At 37.8% G+C, this 17,039-nt stretch overlaps 1 protein-coding gene and 1 long non-coding RNA gene across 3 annotated transcripts in view; one reads left to right on the forward strand and one right to left on the reverse strand.

The window, feature by feature from the left end:
- Positions 1 to 17,039, forward strand: part of LOC311087205 — a 46,855-nt gene that overhangs the window by 15,456 nt on the left and 14,360 nt on the right. The window lies entirely within an intron of this gene.
- Positions 484 to 15,770, reverse strand: LOC311087022 (uncharacterized protein; the record flags this gene model as incomplete). Its single annotated transcript, XM_084120277.1, has 9 exons — positions 484 to 653; positions 2,620 to 2,779; positions 2,886 to 3,091; positions 3,193 to 3,250; positions 3,346 to 3,614; positions 3,710 to 3,846; positions 4,021 to 4,129; positions 9,978 to 10,046; positions 15,557 to 15,770. 9 exons carry the CDS (start codon positions 15,768 to 15,770, stop codon positions 520 to 522), a joined length of 1,356 nt encoding a protein of 451 aa, XP_083976403.1. The 3' UTR covers positions 484 to 519.

A 17,039-nucleotide genomic window follows, 5' to 3' on the forward strand; every position in this document is an offset into this window, starting at 1 on the left:
GATTGCGGAACCCCGAGTGAGAGGGCTTATTTAAACCTTATTTAATTCATTCATGTCAGGATAATAGCCTACTAAAATATCTTAGCAACCGTTATTTATGCAAGATCAACTGAAAATAAAACAGCACAAGGAAGACAGGTTCATTAAATGCATTTTTTTATTGGATCACACTTAACCATAGTCGGCTCATCATGCTTGCTCGTTCGCACGCACGCACGCACACACACACACACACACACACACGTTCGTTCGCACGCACACACACACGTTCGTTCGCACACACACACACACACGTTCGTTCGCACACACACACACACGTTCGTTCGCACACACACACGCTCGTTCGTTCGCACACGCACACACACACACACACACACACACACGTTCGCTCGCACGTACACACACACGTTCGCTCGCACGTACACACACACACGTTCGCTCGCACGTACACACACACACGTTCGCTCGCACGTACACACACACACGTTCGCTCGCACGTACACACACACACACTTTGGTCTATGTTGTCTGCCTGTTTGCCCTCTGGCTCCGGCCACCATCCCTATCAGAGGCAAGCTGCAGCCATCTGGTGATGAGGATCTCAATTTCCTTCTCTGTGGAATCCTTGGTCAGGGCATTCCGTCGGACTGCATCTGAGAAAAACACAAGATAGAAGAGGGCAGCATTACCATGTGAGATCCTAAACTTAATTTGGATGCAGGGCTCTCCTCTCCTCTTACATTTATTTTTAATTTAAAAAGTTTAGAAGCACCTTCTGATCAATGACAAATCCACCTTCCCTTTATAAGGGGATTTATATTTTACTATAAATTGTCAAATTGCATTTTTAACATCATTAATTTTCATCTTTTATGACAAATTCATAAATAGAGTTAGAATAATAAGACACAAAAGTTACCAATCAAATGAAATCAGTAGTGTTTGGAAGTTTTCCTCTCTGTCCTGCAGTTGCCACGCCCCATTTTTCTTTGCCACTTAGTTCCAGTTTAAACAAATCGATTGAATATTCAGTGACAAAAGCAAGCGACTGTCTTTATGAATGGGTGATTGAATCATAGACTCACTAGATTAATATGAAAACGCATTCATTCATTAACGAAACACTTGTTTAGAGATGCCCAAACATTTAGCTTTGATTTTGTTTTGAACTATTTTTGTTGAAACAGAGCATAAATCTGACCACTGTCCCTAAAATGTAAGTCCCTTAATATATCACTGCACAATCATGTCATGTCTGTAATATTGTTAGAAGATAATTTGCGATCTTGCATAACTAAACAAACTTGATTTTGACTGAGTTGATTTGTATGGTGACCGGGAAGGGACATGTTCGGTTCAATTAGTTTTGTCGTGGCCACAACATATAAACTTGTGGGAACCTGATATTAAGTCGTGGGAACGTCATAATATCTCGTGGGATATTAAGTTGTGGCCACGAGATAATTTTGTTGCGGTAACGACATCATGTTGTGGCCACACGATGCAAAGTCGTGGCCTCGAGATCATATGTTGAGGGAACAATATATTTATCTTGTGGCATCGACTTCATATTTTGAGAAAACATCTATTTCTTGTGGCCACGAGTTATGTTTAACCACGTACACACTGTGAGCCAACAGCAGTTGAAGATATAGATGACTGATGAAACAACATTTTACTTTGAATTAGTTATGTAAAAAAAAGATATATTGCGGGTCTGGCATTAAGACATGGGTATGTTATATGTGAAAGACACCTGAAGCGTATTTCGTTGCAAATTTGCTGGCTTGAATGAGCCGAAAGTCAGCGTGCATCGTGTTAAAGCTGTATTGCCCCAGTTTATACACATCTAACACTCCTTTTATCAGAAACAAATGGGCATAACCTGTAAATAGACATAAGTCATGATATTTTGTTTGGGGTAAATGACCTGATTTCGCTCATGGTTATTATATTTGACAGATATATCTTAGCCAGTCATTTTACTTCTTTGAAATGCCTTTAAATGGCAAATTAGACCAGTAAACATGTAGTTTTACACTTGCCACACAAATGATTTAAAGCCTCCACTTATTAGGTGAACTGTTCTTTCTGCCTAAATATTAGCCTACTTGATTTTATTCATGAGGGTTATATTTGACATCTTATTCAGTTCCTTTTAAATTTTTACCTGAGCGTGCCTGGCAAAAACGACCGAGCCGTGACCGCATCGCTTCCATTATGAGTGCGCTTGCTGCACAATATGAAATAAACTTATATGAACATAAACGATAGGATAAACTTATATGAACATATGAAATAAACTTGAGCGCGCAAAATAAACAACAATCATTGTTTTGATAAGAGATCGACTAGCAGAAATTAGTAGTTGTGCAACCCTTACTTGTTATTGACGTAACGCAACATTGACAAAATGTGCAACCAGATGTTGGAATGTGTGTTTTTTTTAGAGGGAATATTCTAACGTCATTTGAGTAATTTTGACAGCCCTAGTGTGCACCCATAGAACCTGATCGGGTCAGTTGCACTGGTGCACCTACATACTTTATTCACTGTCGCTTGGAGTAAAAAAACATGGTCAGTACAATTTTTCAATACAAATACAGCACCGACACTTACCCAGAACCACATTTTTCAAAGTGAGCCCTTTGAACGCAGGCTTTCGGTTGGCCCCACTCCAATTAATGAGTCTCGCCAGTGAAGTGTTCATTGCTCTTCTCAGGACCCTTCCCACAGTGTCTTTAAGAGTCATGCCTCCAATCATTCCAAGGAGAACAGTCTGAAATAAAAGACATGTACATCATTAGTGATTTAAGGAATATAGCGCGAGTGAGAGTGGGGACTGACTTTTAGGAATTATTTGATTAATGCATAATTTAACTCACCAGATTTTTCTTCTCATCTGGATTTTTTAATGTCTCCTCCAAGCATTGTAGCTCCTCTATAGTTGAAAGCGGGAGCCCAAAATGTGTTGGGTCTGGTATGACGTCTGGAACAGCTTGACTGCTGGTGATTTTTTGGAGCTGCACCAGGATGAGCAACTGCTGCTCTCTGATAGAGTCGAGCTGGATGAGGATCTCCTTGGCAATTGCTGTAAGACATGAAAAAGCAGGCAAAGCAGATAAAGTAGCAAAACATTGTACGTAGATATGTCAGAGTAAACAGAGATGGATCGCTTTGTAAAATTTCTACCTGTAGGCACCGCCTCCCGAGAAGACCTGTTCTGAGGGTCATGTACTTGTGGAGTGTTCTATGAAAAAAAAAAAAGTTTTAATCTCATTACACACATACCAAAGTGAATTTTTATTTCCATAAGCTTTAGCATAGCTTTCTTGCCCTTCTTACTTGATATCTATCTTGGCCTGATGACCGACTACTGCCAGCTGCTGCATAAGTTGGGGTGTCAGTAGGAGCCCTCAGGCTGTTGGTAGTGGAGACTGAGACTGGAGACCACGGTGGTGGACTAGCCGCTGCTGTGATATTCACTGACGGGGAAGAAGCCCACGGACCTGCTGCTGAGCTGTTTCCATCAGAAGGGAAATCAACTGTGGTCTCTGAAATATGGCCTGGTGACCAAAAGCCTTGACCAGCTAGCTGACTCCCATCACCTAGAGCTGTCACAAAGGTACAATTGGCAGTTGTGTTAGTTTCACACAGATGCTTAATAAAAGATTAATCTAAACCACTGTAACAATTGTAACAGGCCTACCACCAAGATATGGGATGCAGGGGACTGGTGCAAGTGCAGTGTAAGATTTCTTTTTTTTGGTTGGAGCACAAGGTGCAGCAGTCCTACCCTGCTCCTCTTCCTCCTCTTCACTGCTGGATACGATTCTTTTACAGCCTCTATCATTGATTACATAGGGATGTCAGTTTTTCTTTGGAATGAATAATAAATTAATTTATAAATGATGAAGTTTGTTTTGTCAGGAGTGCATTGTAAGGCATTGCCTAATTGTTTGCCCAGTTATATTGTAACTTTTGAAGCGGCCATAAAAGGAAATTATAGGACACTCCTACCTATTATTTCTCTTCATGTACTCTGGCCTGTTATCCTCTTCTTCTTCAGTGTTTAGATCAGAGGTAATTGTTGCCTCTAGCAGCTTTGCACAGGCAATCTCATACACATCTGTGAACAACACAAATGCAGATTAGGTATAAATGGAAGTAGGGCTGGGCAATATTATCGATTTCATTGTTATGCACATCTCGTAAGTAAAGCCGGTTCCTTGATTAGTAGTAAATCACCATCACCTGCTTTCAGATGGAGTGGCATTTACTACATACACATGCGATAATTAATGTGATATGGCTCAGCTTGTCAGTGAGTGAACTACGGCTCTGTGTAGTAAATACCGCTCCATCTGAAAGCAGGTGATGGTGATTTACTACTAATCAAGGAACCGGCTTTACTGATGAGATGTGCATAACAATGTCATTGATAATATTGCCCAGCCCGAAATGGAAGGGCTCCTTGTGTTACTTGTGCAGAAAAGTTTCAATTCATTAAAGGTGCTATCAGCGAACCCAGTTGGCGTAACCTCTTGTTGATGTTTGAACTATTATCAAACAAAACAGAGGCTAGCTAGCCCCTCCCTCCTCTTTGAGCAATGCACAACATGTTGCAGAAATTTTCATTGCCCTTTTTGTGATGGCGGTATTTTTAAACAGACAAATTAAATAATCCCATTAAAATCCACTTTAAAAAGGCCCACTTTGCTGTTCATGGAGGTGTGAACATCTGTAGTTGTACAGTGGCAATAGATAGCCTATAATTTTACATTTATCTATTTGGCAGTCGCTTTTATTCAAAGCAACTTGAATTGCATTTCATGCTGCGTTCCAGGCAGGTTTTTGAGCTCGTAAATCATGACTTCAAACCACGACTCACGACCTGTGTGCGTTCCAGGCAACCTGTAACCCGTGTTTCTACAAACTTATACCCGTGAAAGTGCACTGGAACGGCAGTCAAACCCGTGACTTCCCACCCGTGAACTCGTACTAGATTGATGTACTCCCAGTTACGAGCTCTGACGTCACATAGCCGTGTTGGAAAAACACGGGTTACAGGTTGCCTGGAACGCAGAATCAGATACACATATTTAATTTTAGTCTCTTTGGAATTAGATGGTTTTCTGCATGATATAGAGTAGACAAAATATTAAATTATCTTCATTAACGTAAAGGTTACATAAACAATCCACACTAAAACGTAAGCTTACAAAACAACCAATTATATATTTCTGTATTTATATTTTATTATAATATTGATCTATGAATGCATCCCATTCAACATGCAAACACACAGGATAAGTTTGAGTAGGTTTGGAGTTAGTAGGTAGGAGATGAAAGGTGCCTCAGGATTAACTCAATTTGTATGGAGTTTTTATTTTTTCACTTTTCACAGTTTTCAGTCTATCATATAATTTATGGTCTAAGAAAAAAAAGGTTAGTTGTAAAATGGTTTGAGTATTAAAAAATATTTTCAAATAACGCTTAAGCTTTGTTCTTTGTTTCAAAATATATCATTAATCATTTGACTCAACAAAACAAATGGATCAAGTATAATTTTAACTTTTAAAAAACTTAACATTTGTTGCAGTATAGGCCTGTATTTTGTTAATAGGAAAAAACATAATTCTTATATTTTAGATATATTATATTTTCAATAAAATCGTTAAAAATATATTTATAATAACTTTGTTTTAAACTTTGAAACGTTGCTGCGCTCACTTCCGGCCTCAGACTGTCATGCTGCAGTCAGACTCAGCCCTATCTCACAAAAGTTGGCCGTTGTAACGTTAACGTTATTCAGAATGTCATGAAAAATAAGTGTCACGTTCACAAATTGCCCCAACAGTCAGCCACCCACGGGAAAACACAAGATATTGTACATTCATTTGAACCAACAATACAAGTTAAAGATGGCAGCTTTCAGAAACGACTTCTCGTTTTGTATTATTAAATGTCGAGACTCGAGAGTGTCATACAGCCCCGTGCAAAAGACCATTAGATGCCTTTTACGACCACGTCATGTCACAGCGTTCACATAATAGCGGACGGTCTGCACATTTTCAATATCTTCACAACCCAGAACATTAATAGACAATATATTTGGAGCATTGATGCTTCCTTCCAGGCAACCTGTAACCCGACTATGTGACGTCAGAGCTCGTAACTGGGAGTACATCGATTAGTACGAGTTCACGCGGGAAGTCACAGGTTTGACTGCCGTTCCAGTGCACTTTTTCACGGGTAATTAAGGTTGTAAAAACACGGGTTAGGTTGCCTGGAACGCACCAAAGTCGTGAGTCTTGGTTTGAAGTCGTGATTTACGACCTCAAAATCCTGCCTGGAACGCAGCAGTTGTATTATGGAGTTGCTCCAATCATAACGTTAGTCCCCAGCAAGTCCCAACCAGTTTACATAAGTAAAATAATAAACATTTTCTTAAAAAATCAAAATGGGGATTTTTTGTTGCCGTTACTGTGCAGTGTGAATTGTCTTAATCCAGCTAACATTTAGTTCCACTTCTTTTTTACAAATCACTGTGCTCGTAAATATTATTCACGTAAATTACATTCAATAAAAATTGCGTCTAGCCTAACAATTTGCCAAGCCGTAGCAGCTAGCTAATGTTTAGCTTCGTTCGCGCCATAAAAATCGGAGCCACTTTCATTAGCTGCTAACTAGCAGCTACTCTGACATGATAAAGAATTTAATAACGGTCCTATTCATTCTTAATTTAATTCTAAATTATTTCATTCCTTTTCTGGAGGGAAGCATGTCAAAGACCATGAACAGTTTAAACGGATCGATAATAATCAACATATAATCAGCAACAGTTCAAAATGTATAACTAGATAATATAGGATGTTAAAGGAACTCAATTGACACTCTGCTCGGCGTTAAATTTGATATATGAAATTGAACACGACTTACCCGCAATGGCACTGGATCGAAAAGGGAGGATTCCAAGTCAGGCGTTAAGTTTTATTTCACCCGCACACGTCACTCCAGCGATGCGATCTGACGCTCGCTGCCGTTGAAATCGGCTTCATGCTGGCAAAAGGTTCTGAGCCGAGCGAGTTCAACTTCAGCCGTCAATGCATGTTGTATTGTGAAATGCAAACTCAATGTTACTAACAAGACGTTATAAATGTAGGCTACCCATCCTATTAACCCAAGTAAACACAGGATATTAAATGTTGGCCGGTAGAAAAATATTTTAGTCGGCATTTTTTGTTTCTGTTATCCACTGTGCATGTTTAAAATACATAAACGTATACATATTCATGACAACTAAATAGTTTTGCTATATAATATTATAGAATGATCTGTAAAACTAGGCTATTATTATTATTATACGCAAAACATATTTTGGACAAGTCAAGACATTAATGAACTATAAGATGGGGTCAGGAATTTACGTCAATTTTAAAATAATTTTAATGTTAATTATTGCTACATTAAAATGAACCTAAGCCGAGTCATTTCCAGAAGTGGTCCAGCTCATACATCCAGAGCCTGTTTACCAGAACGGTGAAAAGGAATCGGCCCAGTGCTTTACAGCCGTAACAAAAATGCATGTGCCAGAGTGAGCTGCGGCCCACCACCGGCCCGGTTAACACACGCCGATGCCGAGTCTAAGCCGCAGGCGCCGCGGGGCAGCCGCGCTCGGGCCGATTATACATGCTAGCTGGGCACTAGCTCCAGACGCTCTATTCGCGTCCGTTGTGGACGCAGCAGTTACATAATAAAATATTGGTCACAAATGATTGATCACTTTCTAAATAGTAGAAGTATAGCGCATCTACTAATAAATATAAATAAATAAATCGTTTTTTACCGATGCAAATATGTTAGAAACGATGCATCGCGATACAAATGCCAACTTATCCGATGCACACTTATTTAAATCGATGCATCGCATCGTTAGCTTTTATGCCTATGCACCGATGCGAATCGGTGAATCTTACCATCCCTATTACAGACAGAATTACAGAGCTCTCAATCACACGACTTACCGATGGCCTTACACACGTGAACTGATAGTTGCGACACAGGGCGCACAGAGAACCAGCCAGCCAATAGGAAACCCTATTAACCCTTATTCTATCCAATCATTTTTCAGTGTGAATATTTAACAGATCATTATTAGCAAGTGGAGACACACACACTATATATATAACTCTGTTACAGTTGCAAACTAAGGCTACGTTTACACGTGGATGGCTATTTTCATAAACGGACATTTCTCCCCTCTTCGTTTTCAAAAATAACATCGTGCACACGAACCTGTGTATATGCTGTCAAGAGCATGCCAAACCTGTAGGTGGCAGTGTAACGAGAAGCTCAAGCCCACCTTAGCCAATCAGAATCCCGAAAATGGTCACATTCCGTGACGTCGCTGCCTAAAACTCCGTTTTTCTCTGTTTACATGCAAACGTGCAAACGAAGATTTTCAAAATCTCCACTCTGGCCGGAGTTTTTAGAAAGAATCGGTTTCATTGGCGAATCCTCCGTTTGCGTGTAAACGAAGGGTGCAAACGAAGGGAAATGTCTCCGTTTTTCAAAATAACCATGTACGTGTAAACGGGGCCTAACAGGAGGTGCAGATAGCTGAGGAGGAAGCAGGGACTCTTTGTATTTTATTGCTTTCCAAGTAGAATGTACAATAATGTGAAAAATATTAGCGCAAAACTTGTTCCCTCTCCCTCATTTCTTTTCATACAAGAGGTGAGTATAATATGTGATGTGTGACCACTTGTTTTGTGGTTAATTTTTAAGGATGGGAAAATGAAATGGATCCCCAGAAGGCATGCCACTTGTTCCTGGAGGAATTACTTAATCAGTGTTGAAATGAGTGTTCCAAAGATACCTGGATGGTCTACTATTTCCGGTCAGAATCCAAAGTGCAGATCGATGCGCACTCTAACGGCTAATATTGCCCACAACCCATTGCGCATTGGATGAGGATTCGGTTAGAACTACAAACACGAGTGAAAAGTGTAAAAAAAAAAAAAAAAAAAAACCTACAGACATGGAGGCGTGAGTCTGGCGGTTATGTAGAGAGGTTTAGTTAAAGGGGTTTGAGTGAGTAATTATCAGTATCTAACCTGACGAAAATGTATTTATTCAATGTTGCCTACATTATATTGCATCTGCAGCAGCATTGTGAACTTTTGTAAAGATACGTTTAGCCATTAACTTTTAAATGCGTCATTATATTCAAATTGCAAACACAAGAGGAGATTCTCCACATGAAAGACCCACGACTGGCAGATGAAAGTGCAACTACATTTCTCTCCGAAACGGTAGTTATTAAATTAGATTGAATGGAGGATTTTAACTGTGACAAGATGATTGACAGGGTGGTTTACGGTGACAGGATGCACGCAACAGATCTGTCTGTTAAGATGACGAAGTAGTATGTCCCAAAGCTTGCCTACTCTTTTGCTACACACTCAAAAGTATGTACTTTTCTTCACAAAAAGAGTACTTTTTGTGAACTTTTAGGGCGTAGTATAAGTAGGCGAATTGGGACACAGCACTAGATTTATTTTTGACCATGAAGCATATATACATATTTTTCACAAACTATAAATGGTGTTGTTCTACTGTACTTATATGATTCTAAGGGGATGCAGCTCTGGGTACTGGAGTGAACCGCCATGTTTTATCTATGGTTATGCAGAATCTGAAGACTGGGTTCATGTTAAACTTAGGGTTGTGAGGTTTTGTTGTTCAAAAAAGTGTGTATTTAAACAATTACTTCTTGGGTTTACAGATACTTTTAAAAAGGCTAATTACTAATGATTTTAAGGCTCATTTGTTGCAACGCTTTTCGACGGGGAGAAAGCCCATCGTGTCCCCTCAGCTTCTGATGTACTGCATGACAGCAATCCTTTTCAGATGGCAGGCAGTGTGATCGACTATTCTTTTTTTCATGGATTGCCTTTCTGGATTGAGTGTACCTGTTGTTATCCTTTTAACTGGTAGAACTATCGACAGCACAGCATCAGCTTTAACTCTGAAGGACTGTCCTGACATGGACCACAGAGAAACTATTAGTTTGGAGTCTATCTTATAACTATCTTATTTAGAGATTTAGAGATCGGCTGTTTTTGTCAATTTTAAGTTTTAATTTAAAATGTTTGCGATTTTAATATAAGTACTACATGGTTAAATATTTTACCACTTGCTTGAGCAACTTAATATATAAATATATATTTATATCTGCATTGAATAATATGTTGTTTAAATTGTGTTTAAACATGAATACGTCTATTAAAGAGTGTATATGTGTATAAAGAGAATCGCAATGCTGACAAAACTTTTTAAAAGTTGCTGATAACTTCTGGATTTGAAATAAAAATAGTGAGTATGTGTTTGTGGTACAGCCGCGGATGAGTTATGCACTGCAAACGCAGCATATGTGAAAGCACTATAGCGTGTGCTGCTCCTGCACCGCATACACACTGCACACAGAGTATGTGTGAAACGGGCGTTAACCTCTGCTTTCTCATCTTACACATCACACTCCACTGTTATGGTGGCCACTTCAGTAGATTTACTCACAAACATTGCTGTGGAAACACAATAAGCATGGAAACTAAAATATGGTAGTATCGTGCTACAGCGCACATCCCATATGGAAAAGGTTTGCTAAAAACATCTGTGATTCTTATGTTCCAACAGAATATTGTAAGGGACATATATGCTGCAAAAACCACATATATAAATTGCATAATATTAATGTATTTTTAATCATATATGTCATATATGTCCTACATACAACTAAAGCCATATAGATTTTCATGATGTAAAAACATAGGAAAATAATGCTAATTTAATATGAATGTCCAGCATGGACGTGTATAAAACACAGTGCACTTTACCAATCAGTATAAGGCTGTACTTCACTCATGCTTGCTCTTATCTTGTCCTAAGTATATGCCTGTAGTCAATCATACTGTATAATCAGCCTTAGATGAAACACATTTAAACTACACAAGCACACATTTTAATTACAAAATTATTTATTAGAGTATATTCTAAAAGATACATTTGCATATTTCACATATCAACAGTTTTCATTTTAAATCCTGTATCACCAGATTTCATTTTCATTTGTGACAATTTCTCTAAACTTTATCACAGAACAACTATGGTATACAACAGTTCTATTCTTAACCTACAAACATAAAACTTTCCTAAATGTCGAAGTGATTCTTATGCGTATCACTCTAAAAAATAATTCAGTGGCTTAGTAAATATCACAGTAATAATTAACTTTATTAACTTAATAAAATCTCCGAATATCATTTACTTGATAGTTTGAGTTGAACATACCGAAATAATTGACTAAAACTCCAACAATTAATTTTGTCTGAAATTTACAGTTTGAAGTTTTTCACTAAAATAATTTTGTATTTGACTAAGCAATTATTTATTTAAAATACGCTTAGAGCTAAGAAATGATGGAAATTTCACAAATATATTAGCTCTAATATATTTGTGAAATTTCCATCACATTATTTGGGAATGGATAATTAAACTGATCTGTTTCAAGAACCACAAATAGCCTATTACTTAAAATCAATATTATTAATTTTTAACACGCATAAAATTAAATCAATTAAAACAATGCACCCCTCCCCCACCCTCTGACGACACTCAGCGGTTGAGTGAGCGCGCGCTGTTTGAGCTCTCTCCAGTCTTCAGAGAGTTCTCCTCTTCTCTTCTTAGCGTCGTTGAATTGGTGCATTTCCTCTGTGAAATTCAGGTGTGTGTATGTTTTTATTTATCTGTATAATCATTAATGTGCTTTAAATCATTTTATTTAATGCGAAAGAACATACAGAGACGCAATGTTACTCACGAGATAAACGAGTGTCGACTCGCGCATGCCTTTTCCCGTGATTGTAACGCCTTGCATAAAAAACACACGACTATATTCCTAAAGATAATGAATATAACTAATTTGGATGATAAAATGTCCTCAGAACTGTGCACTGTTTGTTTATTGGCAGGCTATAGTGTCAGTCGCGTCGCAGCATCTTTCGGCTGTGGGTGACGCAGGACGGCGGTGTAAAGTTAGAGGTTCCCCCGCAGAGGCGAGTCCGTCTCCGGCACGGCAACCAGCACTGATCCGGTGGATACTGGATAACAGACCGGTTGATTACACTTGAATTACTTGAATGTTTAGGCCTAAATGTTTAATTTTTACTTCGAAAATGTTTGTTACATGAGTTTAAATGTAGGCAATATTGTATACGTGTTAAAAATAGTATAAAATATGCTGTATTGCTGTAGGCTACGCATCGACAATAAAGGCCAATGTCATGTAGTTATACCGGTGGTTGTATGGAATATTTTTACAAAGGTTTAGAGGAAATAAAAAAGTTAATATTACTGGCATATAAACACAGTTAATAGTACTCATAAATATTTGTTTCTAAATGTCCCCCCCCCCCCATTATTTCGACTCAATTTTATTTGTTAATGTACCAAATGCAGTTACTCGGATCTATTTAATTTGTTTTACTTATATTTACTCAGTTAATACAGTGCATGTAATGGATTTCACTGCTTAATCTAGGCTAATCAGTATTCTAAGTGTAAAAATGTTTCACCAAAAAAATTAGTAAATCATATTAAAAGTTTTTAGAGTGCATCACCACCAGAGTTCATGTCACATATACAAAAACATATTCCAGCCAATTTTCAACATTTTAATCACTGTTCTAGAAACATGTTTGACTCAACTTTGTTCATTTGCAATAATATGTTATGATTTGTTTTGTTCACAAACAACAGGCCCAGACAGTTCACAGTTAATGTAAATACACAGTGTTACAATGTCATTGCTTTTCAACTGCTCTTTCAAATCCTTTAGGAAAATTAACAGTCTTCATAAAGGTCAGTGATACTCTGACAGTAATCCTCAAACCGGCTTCTGCACTGTACAATTTAAAAATTTTGCCAACTGCATATAAGTGAATCAGATGTTGGTCATCAAAACATGAAATCTGTATGAAACACATAAACAAATGACACAAAATGTGTATAAATTTTATATGACTTTAATTTGACTAGTATATGATTCAATATAAGAACTTTAAATGATTTATATATGAGTTTTATATATTTCTACTAATACCATACACATTTGCATACTTTTGTCATGTAAAACTCATATAAGTCTTTTAACAGTAGTCATATATAACGCAAAAATCCCCTACAAGTTGTATGTGTGCTATTTAGTATGAAAGTGGCCATAATCGGTCTGATTTTGTATAAGACATGTATGGGCCTTACATGAAACACAGAAGGTAATTCTGGTCGATTTATGTAAGGAAGATATATGGTTGCTGTATATGAACCATGCAGGTTTTTTTCATATGGGATTCTATCAGCTGCAGTTCTGGCGCCTCAGTCCCAATAATGTAAAACTTGATGTACATTCACATCACATGTTAATGCAGCGGTAGAGTTAAACTCACAGGATACTGCACTTATTCACAATCACGAAAGTCTCATTATTTGCTCGTGCTTTAAAGCTTTGCCAGGTAAACATTTCATTGGCGTTCTGTTCTGATATGATGCACTTTTTCTGAGCACGTACGCCCGAAACGCCACGGCCACCCCTGGCCACCCCTCTCACAACTGCTGTTTCTGTCTCTTTTTTTATTGACAAAAATTGCGTTTTTTAAAACGCTGAACCGTCTCTTTAAGACCACAAAAAAACATGAGACTTTTCAGACGCACACTCCAACTTCACCTCAGCGCCAGGCGCAAGCCAAACAAGTGCGGAAATGAGCAAGTGCCGAATGAGCTTCAGCAGAACATGAGACAGTGATATGCACATAGTAAATATAGAGTCAATCTTTCTCAACTGGTGGGTTGCGAGACCGTTTTGAGTAAGTCGAATAGTGTGCAGTCAACAACAAATGTAATTCTCTTTTTTTCTGATGCTATTTTTTTTAGAAGATGTGTGTGAAAGCTTGTGACACTTATGTCAGATGCTGAGAAAAGGGGGTTGTCCTTATTCAGTTGGCTATCTTCGGTAAGATGAGATGTTGTCAGGCCAAATGTCAGCAAAACAAACTAACTTTTCTGTCATACGGCTGACAGCCGTTGTAGCCTACTGTGCTTGCGCAAATGCGGCGTGCTGTAGCCGTAGTTGTCGTCAATTAACTCATGTAAGAATCAAAAAGGCGATTAAAGCTGTCAAAACTGCATGCATGTATTTGTTCTATATGCGTCACGTGTCTGGATTAAAATATTCTGCTATGTGAGATCACAATATAAGGCACAAACTGATATGTAATGTTTTAATGTCCAAATAAATGTGAGCACTGTGCATTTGTACTTGACAATCATTTTGCATTAATTTGAAAAGGACAAACAAAAATGGATAATTTTTAAATCCATAAAATAACTAATTTTACATTCTGGCAACATTACATTATGAAAAACATAACATTTTACATTATGTGCTGTTGACTTCCGCCTTGTTCACATTCTTGCACATGGGGATTCAAAAGAGAACTTTTGTTTTCCTTTTTAATTTCGGTATGATAGAACTGTTGCAATTATTTATTTTGACAACTAATATAGAAAGTTAAACTTTTTTTTTACAAACTCAGAATTGGTTGAAGAGTTCATTGATTATATAAAACGCATTGAAGGTTAAATAATCTTTGGACTAGAGTATTTATCTGCATGTTATCTCATCCATGAAGATGCAACAATGTAGAACAAGCTATTGGATATTTTGAGAACCAGAACCAAGCTAACTGAGCAAGTTGAACTTTAGCTACAGTGTGTGCCCTTTTATTACTATTTAATTCATTTTAATATGAGGTGGTGGGTAATAATAAAAAAATTACTCAGTATTCCATAATTCCTAATTCACTACTATCTCAATTACAATTAAGTACAAATTAACTTTATTCAGTTGTGTAGGCACTAAAACAGTCCAATACATTATCAAATAATTTTTTATGATAAAATAATTAAGATTTCTGTGCCACCCCAGACTGGTTGCTGGCCCTTGCCTGGCCACCCCTATGAAAAAATCCTGCCTCCGCCAAATTTTCAGTGCATGTCTGTGTGAGTGCAAGTTGTTGTAGCCTAGTTGTTGTTCATACTGAATCTGTGTGAGTGCAAGTTGTTGTAGCCTACAACAACTTGCACTCACACAGACATGCACTGAAAATTTCAAAAACTTTTAGCCTTTTATGTTCAAACCGGATTCAGACAATGATGGAGAGACTCAAGAAGAAGTGACAACTTGTAGAATGCAACAAAACGTTTCTGAATGGTTAGTTGATGAATTTATGTAGCTTATGTGTAGTTAAAAAGCAATTTCTTTAAAAGCAAATATCTCCCTTTGCTTTGAACTTTGAGCATTGTAACTTTGCAGGTGTTGTTTATGATCAAACAGCAACATTACACACTAACTAAAGTTAAAAAAGTGAAATCATAATCAACCACCACTTTAACTTTCATTGGTTTATACCTTGACTTTGTTCTGATGCTGACTTACTGCTGATGAGTTGGTGCTGTACTGCTGGGGTGGTAGATGATGATGACACAGATCCAGATGCGGAGACAGGTGATGCAGCCACTTTGGAGATGGTAGGGGATGATGGTAAAGATGCAGCTACAATGACAGGTGATGCAGCAGCTGGACAGGTTTTTTGTGATGCAGTTGGTGCTGTTGATCTTTCGGATACAATCTTGTGTGGAATGCGTGCCATCTCCTCAGTATACAATCTCAAGTGGTCAATATTGATGATTTTGGCCAAATCAGATCAGCATTCTTTCCTTTAATGTTTTTAATTGTGTATGGACCTAAAACATTTGGATCCAATTTTCCGCCTTTTCTCTGCTGGCTCCGAACATTATACCTCCATACCTTGTTGCCCACAGAGAATTTCACTTTCTTTGCTTTCTGTTCTTTCCTTGTCATTCTTTTTTGGACCTGAGCACTGTGGGTAAGGGCAGTTTGAAGAACTTCATCAAGTTTCAGGAAACCCTCAGTCATTTGTTCGATTCCTATGGCAGCTTCAACAGAGCTGTCAATCTGAAAAAAAGGAACATTTGCTTCTAGTTCAAAATACCTGATCATCTCAAATTCATGTAACTTCATACTGAATGCAATACATGCACATAAAAACGGAACAAAACAAAGAAGACAATGAACACCCACTTGATAATCTTCAGGGACCTCAGAAGGGTACCGTGCTTCACGACCAAACATCATATAAAATGGAGATAACTTTGTCATCATCTGTTTTTTTGGTTCTTAGTCCAAACATAATAGCATCAAGGTCTTTGTCCCACTGCTTTGGTTTTTTGGAGACCAATTTGCTGAGAGCCCTTAGCCATTAAATTTACATTAAATAGTTTTAGCAGAAGATACTGTCTCTATAAATATCTTTGAATACCATATTTGGTTTATAACTATTCTTACAAATGCCATTATAGCTTTAAAATAACCAAATTACATTTTTTTTATAGGCTTGTAAAGGACCATTAAATCTCCCTTTCTCTGAAGTGGGCTGTCTCCTTTATCTCCAGCCATAGAGGGCGGTGTGGTCATGGAATACCTTACTAAAGGGGACTCTTACTAAACCTGAGCGAAATGTTAAACCTGAGCTAAAAAACTCTTTATTTGTTTGTTTTGGTTTATTAATGTTTACCATAACAATAACCATAACGCGTTGTTCATTATAAACGTGGGATTATGAATTATATTGAGAACGTCGTACATAGAAAACATGCCGTAATGTACCCTGAGTGCAAACTACGGCCCGCGGGCCACATACGGCCCGTTAGGCTGTTTAATCCGGCCCGCCGAGTATTTAAAAAAATTGTCTTAAGATCGCATTCATTTTGCCTTTTTTCTTGCAATACTTTGCGTTATATATATATATTGCGTTGCATATATTTGACAATCGGAATATCAGATATTTCATGCCATAGCTAACAAATGTAAAAAAGGAAAAATGACATAAAAGCAGATC

The sequence above is a fragment of the Abramis brama genome (genome assembly GCF_963993115.1).
Source record: "Abramis brama genome assembly, chromosome: 7".
NCBI classification, from domain to species: domain Eukaryota; kingdom Metazoa; phylum Chordata; class Actinopteri; order Cypriniformes; family Leuciscidae; genus Abramis; species Abramis brama.